Raw genomic sequence first — 18,327 nt, 5'->3', positions numbered from 1 at the left:
AGTATGACAGCTCAGTTCATTATGACAAGCAGCAGATCCGCCTACAGTGTTTATTCTCCTTCTGCGGCTCAGGTTTGTGTTTTAGAATATTCCGCACCTGTGTGAGCTGACTGCCGTCTGAAGTGCTGATTGGGAGGCTGCCAGCGATGAAAGAGGCGTCAGGATAATTGCTGTCTTTGACACACTGGCAGGCATTAGTTCTAATGCAAACAATGATGGGATTTGGTCTCTGCAGCTGGTAAATTTGGCATTTCAGACATTCTAGACATCCTGTAGATGCTATTTTGGAAGCTCGATAGTGAATTCTGGGCACAACTCTGCTATTTTGTTTCCATCTTGTTGGCGTTATCAGACTGTGGCACTGTCTGAGATTGATTTTTCATCACTTGGAAAAGTCGCTGATGCATAGCATATGAAACAACGTGGCATGAGTTGGCTGTGAAAAAGCACAAAATTTAACGTCCAGTTAGTTTAAATTGAAGACCATGCGCTTGCCTTGCTCTAGATTTGTCCTTACCTGCCCTGCAAAGATCTAAGAATCTTCTCCAACTTAACTCAGCTTTTTGATTCGTATCCCCAAAATAACTGAAGCAGCTGTAATGGATGAAATCATAAATTTATTAGAGGCCTGTATATTTGATGGTTTCCCAGCATTTTTGTGTGCTTCATGCAAGTTGACATGGATTTTGAATATTACAGTGTTTGACAAGATTATGGTAATCTTTGGTATTGCTGCAGCAATGTTTTTGTAATGTGTTTACAGTTTACAGTCATACAGTAAAAAAAATAAAATAATAATTTGGATAGTGTATAATCCTCCTGAATGAGAACACTGGATATACTTAAACACTGCCAGAGTAATTCTTCCAGTCCACCTTTTATACAAATGCGTTATTATCACCAAGCCATGGGACTGAACTATACGATGTGATTTACACTGTAAGAGGCGATTCCTCTGAAGTAATTATTCTGCTTTATTGTTGGCATTTTTCATTGTACAGTGAGAAAAATACAGGGAATTGTCCATCTTTATCTATTAAGGGATAAAAGGGAAGGTGTGCAGCAGTGGAGAATTTATAAAAACGGTTTATGGTGCTTCAGCAGAATGAATGTGTCTGTTAAATGCAGAGTGGAGAGAATAACTTCAAGCTGAGAGCAGGCAGGGACATTAAAAATCAAAAGAATAGGCACAACACTAGTACATGGTGTATTCTCTCAGCGCACAGTGGAACTTTGGAGATGTTAGTGGATTTTTCATTTAATAAATGGTCTAAGCCGTTGAGATACATCTGTGGGAAATCTATTTTGTTTCGAGTGCAAGGATGGGGGGGGGAGGTCCTGTGGACTATGACTATTTTAGAATTACTGACAGGAGCTTATAGGTATATATGAAACACATTTACCAGTTACACTGCATTATTGACCCAAACACCCACACACATACAGTGACGCACATACAGTAGGGGTGATTACCTATTTTTACCAGAAACTAGGAAGAAACAGGGTTTAATTTGAATTTAACTGCCTTATTTTGAGTTTAAGGACTTTTATTTATTATTTGTCAAGGTGCGCAGGCAATAATTTTAGTGTTAATACAGAAATGGAAAACACAGATAAATACATACACGTAAAATAGGAAAATAAGTTAAACCCAGAGGCACAGAGACCAGGGTGAAGCTGCTGCTGTGTTGGAGGTTCCTAGCGGCTCACCTGGACCAGATGTCACCGGCCTCTGCATGCAGCTCAAGTCCTTAGGTGGAGGTGGTGAGGGACATGGGGACGTGGGTGGTTTTTAGACCCATGTTACAATGGCAACGGTCGGTCCACACCAACCACAGCCTCCACCAGCGGGAGGTCTGTGGATCAGAGCAGGGGAAATGAGAGGCCAGACAGCCATGGACTAGTGACCTGCACAGAAGCCACAGGGAGAACGATGGAGGGCAAAAGGCTCCATTATCAGGTTAGAACAGACTAGTTATGAGCCAGGAAGGGAGCCTGCTTGAACTGAACTGTGCTGTTCATTGTGTATATTTAATGGCAGTTTGCATCAAACAGATTTAAGTGACATCATCAAACTTTCTCTTTAATGATTTTGTCATTGCTATTGAGGAAGTGTCCATCGTCGGTACATCATAGTTGGGTTATTCCATCTCAGATCATCCGGGTCTTCTGCTCGACCATTCGCTTGAAACTTTTTTTAAATCATAAACGATGGATATTCAACATGCCATCTGTACAATCTTATCTTAAAATATCAAGTACTTTCTGGGATATATGTTTTTTAAATTCCTGTCAACCCACTTTAAGCGGGGTTTTTTGCACAGTGAAATTTGCATTTGTACTAAGATCTTAGGAACTAATTAAAATAAAAGCCTGAAATTTTCATTGTTTCTCATCAGTAAAATGATTCGGAATCTGCAATACTAGACCAGCAGATCAAATAATTGCTAATCATGGATGAGTTGGAATATGAAAAAAGTGAAGCTGTCATGGAAAGTCCCATCTTTGGGCACAAATCAACAAAAAATTGACAATGCTAAAGTGAACTAGTGATGTTTTCTGAACCATGTGTAGTTATGGGTGTCAAAAATACAAAACTAAACCTGAAAAATGTTTTTTTAATATGAAACTGTTGATCACAAAAACTTTTAAAAGACAGTTTTTGTAAACTTTTATAACTGATTGAGCAGGTATGACAAGTTTTACAACAAAACCAAAAATATTGCTAGATAGAATAATCCAAGTAGAAAATAGTTCTGGGGTTTGAAAAGGGTTCTCTAAATATAACGAAGCACTTTTAATATTGGCATTTTCTGATGTGTTTTTATTGGCCTAGTACAAAGACATAACTTACCTCAGACTAGTACTACTTCTTCGAAACAGAGGAGAAAAGCATTTAACTTGTTTCATATTCAGTTTTGTGAATATTTTTAGAATGTTGATTTTAGAAAAATCCATGATGATTTGCTTCTGCTTGCAAAGGTCCATCTGTAGTGACGCCTCCATTAAGAGACTTTCTGCACTGAAAAGTAATCGAACTTTATCAGACTTGAGTAAATGTTTAGGTCACGGACTTTCTTAAATCAGGGAACGGTAGCAAAAACACTGCAAAAAAAAAAAGCAATACATCCTAAATAGGAGTCTAGTCAAAAGTTCAAAATTGACAACAAACAATGTTCTGTGTCTTAATGGATTATTATGTATGCATTAAAATGGTCTGGAAGGGATGCTGTTTTTGTTATTTACTAGATGGATCGGAACAGCATCTGTCAGACAAATGAATAAAGATGAAATGCTATCAAGCTCTCTGGGAGAGATGAGCTGGACCTGTATTCTTCAGCGTCTGGGAGCCAAATATCTCCCTGACAGAGAGGAATAGGCATTGTTGACATTTTCATTTTAAGAATTGATTTGCAGCTTTAATAAGGAGTGTCATTTCCATGCAGCATTCAGACTCTTCTCCCAAATAAGAAAAAAATTAAAATCCTCCTGAAATTAAAAAGGGGATTCTCGAAAATGACACAAAGTCATGAAATAGCAACGGTGGAATAATCCTTTCCTGAAGAGCACAGCATGCTGGAGGGGATGGAGAAAAAACAATGAAAAGAGAAGCAGAATTTAGATTTCTCTTAATATTTAACTTGTCTTCTTGCACAATGTTTGCAGTTTTGTTACAGCTGCTTTTTAGTGTGGTGGTACTTGTTTTTTCTGCATGTTCCCTTCACTCATTGCAGTTTAATACATCCACTAAAAGTTGCCTTCTTTAAATGTCAACTCTATTTATTGATTACTACAAAAAAAGGCTAAAGGAAAAGGTCTTTCCAAACACCCCCGCGGACATTTACTGAAAGTACTAACGGTATCCTCAGCTGACTCCAAGTGCACAAATTGCAGCTGTTTGTGCTAAAAGCTAACACATCGCAGTAAGATGAATTGCTTGCAACATCTACGCTGGCAGCCAGCAGAAAGTCTTTCCAGATACTTGGGGATCAACCACATTTGGAAAGCAACTCAGCTGGAGTGGGTCATTTACGTGCATTAGATTTAAGCAGAAAAACGGTTAATTTACTTGATACAGGTTATTTCAGCCTCTGGCACTTTTCAAGCTGACTATGCAGGATGATTTTTCACACTTCAGGAAGTTTTTTTTAGGTTTTATTTATTCTATTTTCCCCAAAGTCCAGCGGATCTTGCCATAAATGTAAATTCTGCTCAGAGACGTCAGTACAAAGACAATCAGCTCTCATGTCTCTGGGTAAGATATGGATGATCGCAGCTGGCCGAACTTCTGGATGAAGTCTGCCTGAGCCTGGACTAAAGCTTCCTCATCTATGTACACCGCCGGCCTCCTTGCTGTAACAAAGTACTGCACCTTCCTCGGGGTCCAGCCAAGGACATACATGAGCAGGCCACAGACAGCTGCCGTGGACCGACCCACTCCAGCGTTACAGTGGACATAGACAGTGTGACCGTTCTCCAGGAGACCATGAAGCAGGAAGACAGCCTGGGGAAGCATCCTGATCCGACCTGCAGAAGGCAGTAACACAATATGCTTAAAGGAGAAGGCTTTTGGGTATGTTTTTTTTTTTTTTTTTTAAGTAAATTCCATGAAAATTCCATACTTAACTTTGCTCAGACAGAAGTAAGAAGTGCATTTGCTGGGGACTATTTTCAGCTGTGGATTTATACACATTTGCTGCTCTAGTAAGTATTTACAGAAAGCATATGAGGGATTGACTCGGTCACTAAGGAATAAGATACATCCTGTTTACAGCCAATACTTATTTGTAGGACCAATTCATTTTTAGTTTAGGTCTTATAATGGGACTTGCTGGCATCAAGATGAGTACAGAATATCATCAGACTTATCCTTTAACAAACTGTAATCTGTATGGATTAAGTGAATATTTTTATCACATTGCATCACTATTTGAGAAGGAATTTAAACATACCTAAATATACACTATATGGTATAAACAACAGTTGGCAGTTTTTTGCCTCAAGGCAAACCCATGCATATTTAAAATGTACATTCATCACAGTGAAGAGGTACACATTCAGTCATATAATTATGTGCAGGCTTCCGGGTCTGTTGCTCAGAATATGATCTCATAAGATTACCTTGGGTAATTTTATTATCCTTTTTTTTTTTTTTTTTTTGCATGCAACGTTTTTGCATGTCCCAAGAATTTCCACTCAAAATACTATTCACTTCACTTTGTAGCTTTAAATACAGCTGAGCTGCTGGTGTACACGCCCCCTTCAGGAAGGAGACTCTCTCTTCATCTGGGATTGACAGCATGGAGCAGAACAGTTTACTGTACCGCAACCAACAGAGACATGAATGTATGTAATACCACAACTTTCTATCGCTTCTAACTCTCTTTCAGTGATCATTTTCTATGTCAGTATCACAGAATTTACAGCAAAGTCGCTGTTTTTCACTCATGTCTGTGGTGAGTTTGTCAGTAAAAATTACATGATTTACTGGTGAAGAGCCACAGATTTTGACTAGGACTCGAAAAATAGTGGTATTAAGCCTCTTAATTATCATTTTTATTTTACTTTGATCCTTATAAAACATACAAAATACAATAAAAATTGATTTTCTACCATATGAGACATTTAGAGTAGAACCATGAATAGCTTCTCAGTTCATATTATGGTTAGTGGAGGCCTTGGAAGGTGATTTATGGTCATGGGTGGCTATAATTTAATCAATCATGGTTCTTTTGAAGCTTATCTCTTGCATTCATCTAGTTCTACAAAAAGTTAATGGTAGCATTTATCCATCCTGATTTTTAGACCTTCAAAATGTTTGAATGGAAATTTTATTTCACTATTAAAGGTTAAAAAAAAAAAAAACACCACAGTGAAAGGTTGTGAGGGTTAGTGATTTTTAGTCAGATGACAACTACAAAAGTGTCCTTACCCTCAGTGCTCATGTCAGGTGTCGGCATCCACACGTACACCAGGCCGGAGTCTTTGTATAGGTGCATCATGGTCTCCGGGGTCATGGCTTCCTCGGGGTTTCGTCTGCAGCCCTCGGAGTTGTTCACCACATCCCACTCTGTCTGGAAGTTCATCACTGCAGTGATGCCCAATTCATGCTTCATTTTTATTGTCACATGCTCCACCTGTCGAGGGCAGCTGCCCAGCCAAACACGAGGCATTACCCTGGAGCCCAAAAACACAGAGGCATAAATCATTTATCTGGATGATTGAGGGATTATTACATGCTACACATGTTGAACTTCTCAAAAAAGCATTCCATTTATTTCTTGAGGTTATAGTAGCCATATCAGCCACTGAGAATTTCAGCAAGAAAATGCCTAGGTACATATTATCAGATGTGTTTTTCAAGAGTGATGTTTCGATGAAGCATAAAGGACATTGGAGATATAAAATGAAATATGATGATAGATTATAAGTGCAGTGTCTCTGTATTGTAGGATAAGATGGTTTAAAAAGAAGACAGAGAGCCTGAGTCACTGAGAGGACAAGTGAAACTGTGAACAAGAGATGCTACTTGGCTGTAAACATGGTGGGACCACAGAATTTCAAGTTCAACCTGTGCAAAATGAAATGCTTTTTAAAAATCAGACGGAACATAACCTCAGCATGTCACCAGTAAGCAAAAGGTTTCACAAATGTTTCTTTGTCTTCCCTCAATCCCTCACAGCAGTAATATTTTATACTAATAATGATAATATTAATTTTATTTATGTAGCACTGTTCACACACCAAGTGCAACTCAAAGAGCTTTTCATCAATAATCTCATCCCTCTAATTTTCTCCCTGAACACTATGTTTGAGGCAGCGTTCATTAGTATGCATAAAGTCAACAGCCAGAGGAGGTGACACGTAAAAGAAAGGACGGATGCTGTTAATCCCTGATGTCCCAGAGAGGCAAAGCAGTGAAAGTCTTTGGTCTCATTTTATTGCTAACAGATGACCTCTGTCGTTTTGTTTTGTTTTTTTCACGTAAAAAAAACCTTCCTACAAAACAGCTGTGTCATGAGTGACTCAACTGTCCTTTTTCTGCCACTTTTGTTCTCACTCAGTGTCAGTACTGCATGTCCCAAGTCACCTCTACTTAACTGAGAAATTAAACTGTACAAGAAGTTTCTCTTAGTTAGTTATCCCACATGACTGGTAGTTTAAGAGCAGCTTAGTTAAATTAATTATTTAAGGAGAATATGACCATGGTTGGGAGGTTGTATTAGATGGTTTGCTGTATAAGTTAATCACTTATTAGTACAGAAATAAATCTTACAAACAGGGTATCTGTTTTCTAATCCAATTTGATTTTAAATTTTGACTCCAAAAACACCTCAAAAAGTCGAAACTAAAGTGGCTGCATAACCATCAGGGCTCCTCTCCTCATAACTTTGCATTACCTGCTAGAAAGTTAGTAAAAGTCTCCTCTAATCTAATATTGAGTTACTGCTGAGAGCGTGTATCATACTTGGGGCAATGTGGATGCAAAGTCTGAGAGACTAATTTAAAAGCTATTAATAGGCAAGATACAAAGTCACAGTGCTTCCTTCTGAACACAGGTCCTTGACATAAGCCTTGTAAGGTCTTTGGACACAAATTAAAACCCGATGGCACAAGCCAAGCTGACTCATTCTTATGCAAGTTACGTACTCCCTGCCCCATGAGTCTGGTGCTAATTTCTGCTTTGCCTGATGTACAATGGTACAGAATCTGCTGTGTGCAAAAGAGGTACATGCATGGGCAGGTTGATTTAGTATGTGTTGGACACTGTGTGCTCAATGTAATTTCTAGATTTAATTTGAAAATGGACCTGGATCTTCCAAATGTTGTCTTGGATTGTGTTCAGCACAGGTTAGTCCAGCTGTTAAAGAAATGACATCTACAGTCGTAGAATGATGAGTCTGGTCGTGCTTTAGCATGGCACTTGTCAAAAGTTATTTCTGCATCTGCAGTCTGTGAGGCAGCCACATGACAGGGTACAGTCAAACGTGATGGTGGACTGTGATGTGCAGACAGATGTTTACCCTCTGGGACAGCAGTCATTGATGTGTATGAACAAAACAAGTGTCACTTTTGTGGAGGCCTAAAGGTAAAAGCAGGGAATTGTCAGTTCATTTATCAAACCTAAATTCATGAAATCCACTCCACAAACAAGAGTTCTTTTGAATCTCTTATTGAATTAGTTTTAGCTTGCATTACATTACTAAAAACAGAAGGAACTTAGCCCGTAAAGTAAAGGCTGCACAGTGGATTGTGGGAGCACAGCTTCCCAGCCTGGACTCGGTCTCTGCTAGCCAGCTAAGGAAAAAGGCCAGCAGCATCACCAGAGACCCCACCCATCCAGGACACAGACTCTTTGTCTCCCTTCTATCAGGGAAAAGATTCAGGACTTTAAAAGCACGAACCGGCAAACTGCGGAACAGCTGCTTCCCCAGAGCTGTTGCCTCCATCACACCTTATAGCCAAATTCAAACTGCTGCTCATTGCTCAAAGTTCCACACAAATTCTGTTGTATTTACACAATGACAAATAAAAGCCTCTACCTATCTCTCTCTATTAAATAAAAAATAGCTCCACTCTTCAGAAACTAAGATCTGCAATCTGCTGTTGTTGGGTAAGAAGCCAGAAATAATCCAGTTTTGTAATTCTAGCTACTACATTATTTAATTAACATCAATATTAATTAGGCTGGATAGCAGATATGATCTACAGTGTTGATTGTTGCTTAATACTGATTGTTCAGCTGATCTGATTTTTCACAACCTATTGGTCCCCAACAGAGGAGATGTTTCATATAAGTAAGATTATTGATCTGATATGCAGAAAGTGTCACTGTACCTCCTGTACAGCTTACTGGCCACTCTGATATATTGCAGAAATCCAGTTTATTAAATAATGTTAAAGAATGATGTGTCTTTTCCCTTTTCAAAATCTTTGGCAGACTGCTGTCAGTGGCTTGGACCGAGCACAGAAACCAACAGACAAAACTGACTGCTTGACAGATATTAGCGTCCCAAGAACTAAAGTGAATGATTCAGCTTTACCAGGAAAAGAATCTGTGTTGTGTCCAAGCAAGATGAAGGTATGTTGGTTTTTCACATTACATTTTAAAAGGGAAAACAAAAAAGAACAACATGAGGGCACTTTGGGTGTCTTGAAAGGTGATGAAATAGTGTTGGATTCCCTAAAACTACAAAAATCGTTAAAGGGAGTGATAAATAATGAAAATGAACACATATTAATTAACCCTCTAAACCCCAAAACCAGCTGGTGGATTTGAAAGACATACTATATTTTTAAAAAATCACCAAAATTACACCATTTACTTGAGCCAGAAATGGGGGAAAAAGGAAATCAATCAATGAATTTTCAAATTTAGACAGTCATTGAACTAATCCTGTAATTAGCTGACAACAGTTTTCATCAAATTGTGTAAAATCGAAAAATTCTGTGCTTTTTGCTGCAACCAAGAAGCCATTGGTGACTCAGCTGTGACCAACAGTTACATGACAAAAATTCAAAACTATTCAGCTGAACAGCAAACTGTCTTTACACATAGAAGCTACAATAGGAGATAAGTATGAAAATAAATTAAATATGTATGTAATTAAATATCTGCAGTCACCATTCTCTGTCCCGGTGCTGATATCACCATGTTGAAAAATTCTGTACATGAGGATTCCAGGTTTTTTTCACTTTTGGTAATTGAATATTCAAAATACATAAATTTGATGATGATTTATGATTTATGTTATAAATGTAATGTTGCACAAAATAAATATGTGAGTTCTCTCTTTCTTCTAGTCATGGTTGTGCTGTTTCTATAACAATGCAGGACTTTATATTGCAGTAAAAATTAACTGACTAAAAATATGACAGAAGCAAAACAAATGCTCAGAAACTGCTTGGAGTACATCGGGTTAAGGATCAAACGGTAAGTTCTGTGAGAAAACTTTAAATAAATGTGTACTGTATTTCCATTGTAACATTCAGCCTTGTAACTGTGAAATGACTGAATTAGACCAAACGTGTTATGAGCTTCGACAAACAATTCAGAATCTGTTTCCAATAGAAATGTGTGAAATATGTAAAGATGATTTTCAAGGAAACTAATACAAAGGAAGACAATGAGGACTGCTTTCATTACACAGAACAACTATCAATCACTGGAGCCAACCACTGAACGAGTTACCTTGAAAATAAAAGTGAATTCTAAACGATGCCCTCTTCTTTCTATTGAGATCGCTAGCAAGGTCGCGGAGGTGACAGTACCGCCGCTACTGGTCTCCCTTTTGAAAGGACAATCATCTTCAAAGTGACAGAAAGCAATTATAACTAAAAGTGGGACGGCAAGGTTAAAAAACAAAGGAGTGAGCAGGTCTCAGAAAGCCGACCGGGGCTTTGTCTGTGCACTCTAAGGAAGGAAGGTGGGGGTTGTGACATGAATAACGCTGAAGTGCTATTCTCTGATAGATTTAGTATCAGAACGAAGCAGGAAATCAATTTGCACGGAGGATATACATTAATGCACATCCAGTGGACTAATGGTTAATACCACACAGCAGCAATACCTGTGGTTCAGTTTCCTGCCTCTTACACCTCATGCCCTTGTCCTGCCTCGTCTCTCTTCAGACTGTAAACCATCAAATAAAGGCAACATGCTGAAAATATTTTTAAACAACTAAAACAAATAAATAAATTACACTTCAGCATGAAAATTAATTGGCCCTGAAGGACCTCATTATTTTCTAGTATTATTAGGTAAAAAGGCAGAAAACTGTTCACACACATTTCATTGTAGTGAGTGGAAGAGTGATGGATCTGTGATTACATTGACTGCAACAAGTTCTACTATTTAAGAAATCTATAGTTTAAAGACATGAAATAAGGTAGTAAAGTTGAGTGCTCTCAAAAGACAGAGGTGATAACTGGAACCTGAACTGGTTCTTCACTGTGACGCTCCTTTTAGAGGACCACTAAAAGTGCCTGAAAGAACCATTGTTTGGGCATCTTAATCTTTCTTTAGCAAAAGGAGGTTCTTTAAGGAACCATTTTCAGCATAGTTCTTTGTGAACCTACCTTGTTCAGGAAAGAACCTCTTTTAAATGGTTCTTCAGTAATTTTTTCAAAATAAATGGTTCTTTTTCAGCATTTAAAATCTCTTCTCTACTATCCTGTTTCATAAAGCCAAAAGGCAAAATAAAATATTAAAAAAATCTAAATATTATGTGTAGGCTCAAAAATAAGCACACGAACATGTTGTTGGTCATTTATTTGCAGACAAGTAAGGTCTTGAAGATGTCCACTTCAGAGTAAATCCAGGTAAATGTAATGGACTTACTGGCTAAACACAAAATGAGTCACCATGAGAGGGAACATGGACCTCCACAACCTTACATTAACTGGTGTATCTAAACTAAAAATCAAGAAACACTGAATGCGTTTGATGCGTTGATTTCAAGAACTTGTGTATATGAATGTTTTTCAGAACAACATACTACAAAATGTCAGCCTGGAATCTGAGAAACTGTGACAGGCATTTCCACATTGATTTCTGTTAATCCATTAATTGAGAAAATAATGTGAAGACTGATCGATCGTTGCGGCTGTAATTTCATGCTATTACTAGGCCACTTAAATACAAATCAAAGAGCTTTAAATAACCACATAAAGTTTGAGAAAAAACATTCCCTGAATAGGTTTCCGAAGAAGCTTTTGACAACTACAACTTTTCTAAAACTTGTAGTTGTTAATTATTAATATTAATGTTTACTATTTGTATTTGCTTACTTGCTTAGAATTCGCTGAACATAGCGCTTCTGCTCATTTGTCTGTACAGTAAAAATTAAGCTACTTAAACGCCTGAGGGATTTAGTTGGTTCTGTCCAGCACCTCTGAAGCGCAGAAGTTTGCATTCAGTTTGCATTCAGCTTCAACTTTCCACATACTTCCACCCACACTGCCTCCATCTAACAGCCTAAAGTTTGGCTGCCATCTTACTGGCATTATGATTCCTAAAATATTTTAGGCCAAATTCTTCAACGTGCCTCATGACATTCTGAGTCTCACAGCATTCCCTATACAACATCATGCAGACGCTGCTTTTCTTGTCACTGTATGTATCACCTGGAGAAATGCATGGCCTTCTGACCAGCCACACTGAAGTAAAAGTTGGTGGTGTGTCTCATCTCATCCGTGTGTCCTGTTTCCTCGATCCAGTGACCAATCGGGTGGCAGTAAACTCCATCCACCACGTTCCTCTCATCATAAGAACAACATCTGTCATGATGTGGACCACTGCCTGGTGGCACAGAACACAACAATCCTGCAGGTTAGTGACAGTATTCCCACTTTAGGATGTTTTGACACATGGTTTTTAAATTCTTTTTTAAACAAATGCAGGCACCTGGATGTTTTTGTGGGACTTAAAGTCATTTAAATAAAATTTGTTTTATTTCAATGAGTAATCTACAACATAAGTCTGTCTAATAAAACATGGTTTTACTCAGATTTTTTTTTTTCATTTCATGATCAAGACACAAAGTTTGCTTTGTGCACAGCAAAGTGAGTGAGGAACCAGGAGTGAAACACTGAAAATGAAGAAACAAACACCATCCATCCATCCATTATCTATACACCGCTTAATCCTCATTAGGGTCATGGGGGACTGGAGTCTATCCCAGCTGACTTAGGGTGAAGGCAGGGGACATCCTGGACAGGTCACCAGTCTGTCACAGGGCTACATAGAGATAAACAAGCACACTCACACTTTTGGACAATTTAGAATCACTGATTAACCTCAGTATGTTTTTGGATTGTGGGAGGAAGCTGGAGAACCCAGAGAAAACCCACACATGCACATGGACAACATGCAAACTCCATGCAGAAAGATCCCAGACTGGGATGTGAACCGGCGATCTTGTAGCTGCAAGGCAACAGTGCTAACCACTGTACAGCCCAAAACACACATCATTTGCATAGAAATATTTTGGCTACAGAAAGGATGATGTTGACAAAAAAACATGTACTCTGTTGGCAGTGTCTTGCAATTTTTTGTACGACACAAGGCAACACAACTAATTTAACTCGGCACCAAAACTTCTGAATGACAACTGCAAAGACACGCTTCAATGCCATCCAAAGCAAAAAAAACCCTGACATATTTTGGATTCCATTACCAGGGATAAACTTTGAAAACTATGAGGTTCAAAAAGCTTTTTGAGCTTTCAAAAAATTGCTTTTTCTCTTTTATGCAGATGCATGTCCGTACAAAATCACACCAATCATTCTGAAATGATTAATTCTTTCCAAATCGATGTATTCGAGTCATCTGGTGAATATTTTTGCTTTTTTTTTTCATGTCACAACATCTGTCACAGAATAACAAATTATCAGTGTCAGTTTTTCCCAACATTATGCAGCTCTAGTGGGAAATATTCTACTTTGTACTCCTCTACCCTCAAATCAAATTATAGAAAATCAAATTTTTTTTATTGCACACTGAAAACAACTTGAGTTGACCAAAGTGTTGTAAATGTTATCATTGAGGTAGCAACAAAAATAAGTGCAGAAACAGGATGAAGAGCTATAAAATCGATTAGTTTCATCTGACATGTACAGTCACAATTTGTAGATTTAATTAAATTAAACTGACTTTGATATACTTTTTAAACATCATGCATTGGTATAAACAATCCACCACTACATAAATAAGTTCAACCCCAACTAGCTACAACATTAAAATGCTGCTTACATATTAATGAATCAATAACAACAACATTTCAGTAGAATACATATATAACAGTCTTAAAGAAGATATTTTACTTTCTTTTTCTTTTACTGGTGGTGACATTAAGCCTGGACATCAAAGGCTAAAACCCGAATGTTTTATGAACAGACCCACATTTCAATAGTTTTTATGTTTTTATTTTATTTTGGCCTCAGAAAACTGTCAAACTTTACCGTTGTTTAGTACAGAAATTCGGAATAGAGCAGAGAAATGTTCCTCTGCAACATCAATTCTAATAAAAGCCTCCATAATAAACTTGATGTATTAATTAACACTAAAAGAAATGGAATGGGAAGGCAAATGCAATATAAGTTTAAATCAACAGTAAAAATACAGCCAGAGGTGAAAATAAAAGTAAAAAAGACCAGAAAGAAAACTACAAAAACACCTTCACATAAAGGGAAACTTTAAGAAGAGACTTTTAAGATGATACTTGCATCTGTAACTGGGTGAACCTGCTGAAAAAACATCCTCATCCATAACATTGACTTTTAAGAAAGGAGCTTAAATCATATTTTATAGCTTCACTGAAGTCGATTTGTGGATTGAAAACTCTGCTTAGTGCAACACTAAGTTTTGTCTCTCACCTCCAGGCAGCAGATTTACTCTGTTATTATGAGTTACTTATTAGGGTTTTGTGTTTTGGGATTTTCTAGGTGAACTTTTTGTCCTCATCATCACCTGCATCTCTTCTACTGGACATTTAAATAGTTTTTCACCCACATTACTGGTAAATAACATTATTATTATTAAAAATCTAAATGTGAATTCATAACCTAAGATGTAATATCTCACTCCAGATGGCAGCTAAGAGTAACTGTGGTCCATCTCAGTGCTTCTCAGCTGTTTTTACCACAAAGCTCACCTTTACATATGATTATAGCTGTAAATAATCATAAATAATTCCAAGGTGCACAGTTTGGGAACCACTGGTCCAGCTATCCTGCAGTCACGGTGATATTTATGTAGATCATGGGTTAAGCAAAGAAAGAAAGTGGATGACTTTACTTTGCCAAGAGCACAGTGTCTCACATTTTATATTTATTATACTTCAAAATACTTTGGTCCAATTAAGAGGTATTGGGAAATAATGTACAACCATTTAGGCCATTTGAACCATGTGTTAGTATAAGTTTAACACGTGTGGAAATATATATTCACATAGGATGAATATAAATGTGGTAAATAATCACAAGATTACAGATCATAATATAGATGCAAGATCCATGCGTTTCTGTGCAGACTTTGAGCATCATAAGTCACACTCCAACTGGTCGAGACAAATGGCCACGTTCCCTGAGCCTGGTTCTCTCTGAGGGTTGGTCTTTTTTCCTCCCTGTTAAAGGTTTTTGGTTTCTTCCTACTGTCGTTGACTGCTTGCTCACAGGGAATCCAAAGGGAACTTTGAATTGATGTGTTCACTGTTCTTTGTGTAAAATTCATAAGATTATCCCTTTACCGTGTTAAGTGCTAAGAGATGATGTATGTTGTGAACTGCCGATATATAAGTAAAATTTAATTAAATTGAATTGTAGGCCTGATTGCTTGGAAGACATTGTGTAAATACAATGTTTAGGACACAACAGAGACTGTATGAGCTTTTAATGCAAACTTGACATGCAGCTCGTGAACATGAGGGCGATTATGTATCACTGGAGGTCCTGTGAGGCACATTTGGGATCGTATACAAATGTAATTAGGTTAATGCATTTGATTGATTTTACGTTCCAGCTGGGTTTGTGGCGAGGTCTGCATTAATAAACCTACAAGTGGACTGAACATTATCGAGTGCTTATTTTTTTCCTTCTCAGTTGTGTAAAACAATTTCGTGAATGTGTTAGTCGGTAAAATTGTCCACCACAGAGTAGGGTGACCAGATCTCAATAAACCAGTTGTGGGACAAAGAGCATATTTGTGTGGGACAGTGTGGGACACCTTACCAAAGCTGAGAGGGGGGTCTCGCTTGTACTGTGTCGCTTCACGTCGTATTCCCCACCGTGTGAAACGGAAAACGAACTCTGGTAAACTTCACAGAAAACTCTCTGAGAATCACCTTGCACCGGCTTCACCCAGTGATATGTAGTTTCCCAGTCTTTGTTGAAGCCGCATCTCCTCTTCTTTGCTGTACTTTCCATTATCTCCGCCAAAATCCACAGTTTAGTGTTTGTGTCTGCTTTGCGGTGTGTCGCGACCGGTCGCGACTGGCACAATTTACGGCAACTGACAACAAGGTTCGGCAGCAAGACACTGACAGGTTAATCTGGTCGTGATCGCACATGTACGCTGTTTGACTAACATAGAAAAAAGCCAGATAAAAAACAAAACTCTTAGCATCTGTCCTTTAGAGTTTTAGCTTTTGAAAATTATAGCTGCCAATCAAAATGCGGGACAGCGTCTCAATTGGTGGGACGTGGAAAAAGGGATGAAAATGCTGTGCAGTTCCGCACAAAGCGGGACACTTGGTCACCCTACCACAGAGATTAAAATCGATACTAACTTTTACGAACTTTTGCCTTTTACTTTAATATTTTTATGTCTATTTAATGCTTATTTGCTAAAACATTAAGAACAAATCAAGGACTTTTATGTGTAGTTTAATATTTTACACGTGAATTGTGGGTCTTACTAGAAAAGCCTCTCCTGTAAATTGTTCAATAAATATCGCTTTACCGCCATCTTGTGGCCGGACGGACTCATTACACAACAACAAACAAAGATGGCGGCGGTGGTTCTATGGTTCTGTCCGTCCTGGACCCTCCACAGCCAGCAGGTAAACTACCTGGACCTCAGTCTGGGCTGACTCGGTCTAAATGACTCGATCTAAATGTACTTTACCTTCCCAGATGAACGAGCCTCGGACTCTCTGGACGAACTTGAACCACAGAAACTCTCTGACCGGCTCGTCCAGCTGCACCTCGCCGGTCCACAGACACGGTTCCTGCGGGGAGGGGAGCTTCTGAGAGGCGGTCATCCGAACCGCCCTGTCCGGGTCCCAGTGGCCCATTTCCACCCGAGAACCCGACACGAAGACCTCCACGTCCGAGCAGTCCGGAGTGAGAATGACACCGAACCTGAACAGCATGACAGCCGTGACTGAATAAGATGACCTCAGTGTGTAAACATTGTGAGCCCGGGTTAATATAACCCGTATTATAGCTCTTAAACCCGGGTAAGACGCCCCCCTCAGGTAGTAAAACCCCATCTGGACACAGTCAGCTTACAGTTCAGATGTTTCCTTGCTTGATATCGTTCTCACAGTCTTTAGATAGAACTGAAATAATTTCAGAGGTCTGACAAGATTAAAATAAGTTGTTTTGGGGTGGAGTGGTGTAATATTTCGACAGTGAAATATCAGCTTCTGTGTTTAAATATGAATTACTGTATACAAACATTTTTTCATATTGAGGGAAATCCATTAGTTTGAACAAAAAATGCCAAACACAGTTTTTTAGTACTCTTAATAAAACAAGGTATGTACTTAACAATACATCATATGCTCCCAGAAGTGATAAAATGTAGATTAATTAAATCATAATGGACTACAACTTTGTTATTATAAAACCAAATGTAAAAAACTGAACGGGGGCATCTTCCCTGGGTGGTGGTGGTAGGTTGCACCTACTAGGGTAAGAAGGACCCAGTAGGGCTAATCTTAACTCACGAGTCATTTTACTCAATACAAACATAGTGCTTATGTATGACATTAACTTGATTTTTGATTCGAATTCAAACCATAAATAGATATATAGATGGATAAAACCTTTATTGATCCCGCAGCGGGGAAATTTACGTTGTTGTTGTTGTTTGATTGTTTTTGTTTAAACTGTTTGATTATTCCCAGTTAATTTAGAATTGATGTGCCTTGGCCAAAAGTTGTACCTTTACTATAGCTATGTAATCATTGATATTTAAATTCCTGACATGAAAACAGTAATAAAATGATGTAAAATCACCAGTCACCAGTGATGTGTATTGATATAATAGTGAGGAAAAATGGGGTCATGCTTTGACACTTTCACCTTTTACAAAAAAGTTTAAATTCTTATTATTGCGTACACCGGGCTGCACAGTTGCTCGGTGGTTAGCATTGTTGCCTTCCAGCCAGAAGATCCCCGGTTCACATCCCAGCCTGGGTATGTATGTTCTCCCTGTGCACACGTGGGTTTTCTCCGGATACTGCGGCTTCCTCCCACAGTCCTAGAACATGCTGAGGTTGATTGGTGACTCTAAATTGTCTGTAGGTGTGTGTGTGATTGTTTGTCTCTGTGTAGCCCTGTGATGCACTGCTGACCTAAGTCTGCTGGGATTGGCTCCAGCCACCCACAACCCTAATGAGGATGACGCGGTGTATAGATAATGGATGGATGAATAAACATGACTCATGTAAACACAAAAAAATATGTATATATATGCAAATATACATATTTATATATGTATACATACATCTTGAGTAGGAATTCTGAAGGAAAACACTTCCCTCATGAACTCCTTGCTACTGTAGGCTGTACATCCCTGGTTATTGGGCATTTGATGTTATT

General features: G+C 38.4%; 1 protein-coding gene across 2 annotated transcripts; it reads right to left on the bottom strand.

Moving 5' to 3' along the window:
• Positions 1 to 1,505: 1,505 nt before the first annotated feature.
• epm2a (EPM2A glucan phosphatase, laforin) lies at positions 1,506 to 17,030 on the bottom strand. 2 transcript variants are annotated; one of them, XM_023279826.3, is made up of 4 exons: positions 16,625 to 17,030; positions 12,127 to 12,301; positions 5,933 to 6,177; positions 1,506 to 4,527 (listed from the first exon to the last, which is right to left on the bottom strand). In XM_023279826.3, exons 1-4 carry the CDS (start codon positions 16,989 to 16,991, stop codon positions 4,244 to 4,246), a joined length of 1,071 nt encoding a protein of 356 aa, XP_023135594.1. In that variant the 5' UTR covers positions 16,992 to 17,030; the 3' UTR covers positions 1,506 to 4,243. The 2 variants fall into 2 exon arrangements, with proteins under 2 accessions (XP_023135594.1, XP_035808535.1); XM_035952642.2 differs by lacking the exon at positions 16,625 to 17,030 and adding an exon at positions 15,730 to 15,971.
• Positions 17,031 to 18,327: the final 1,297 nt, after the last annotated feature.

Source organism: Amphiprion ocellaris, chromosome 12 (assembly GCF_022539595.1).
Source record: "Amphiprion ocellaris isolate individual 3 ecotype Okinawa chromosome 12, ASM2253959v1, whole genome shotgun sequence".
In the NCBI taxonomy this organism is placed as follows: domain Eukaryota; kingdom Metazoa; phylum Chordata; class Actinopteri; family Pomacentridae; genus Amphiprion; species Amphiprion ocellaris.
The sequence above is the reverse complement of the archived record's forward strand: the minus strand, read 5'-3'. Positions and strand labels throughout refer to the sequence as shown.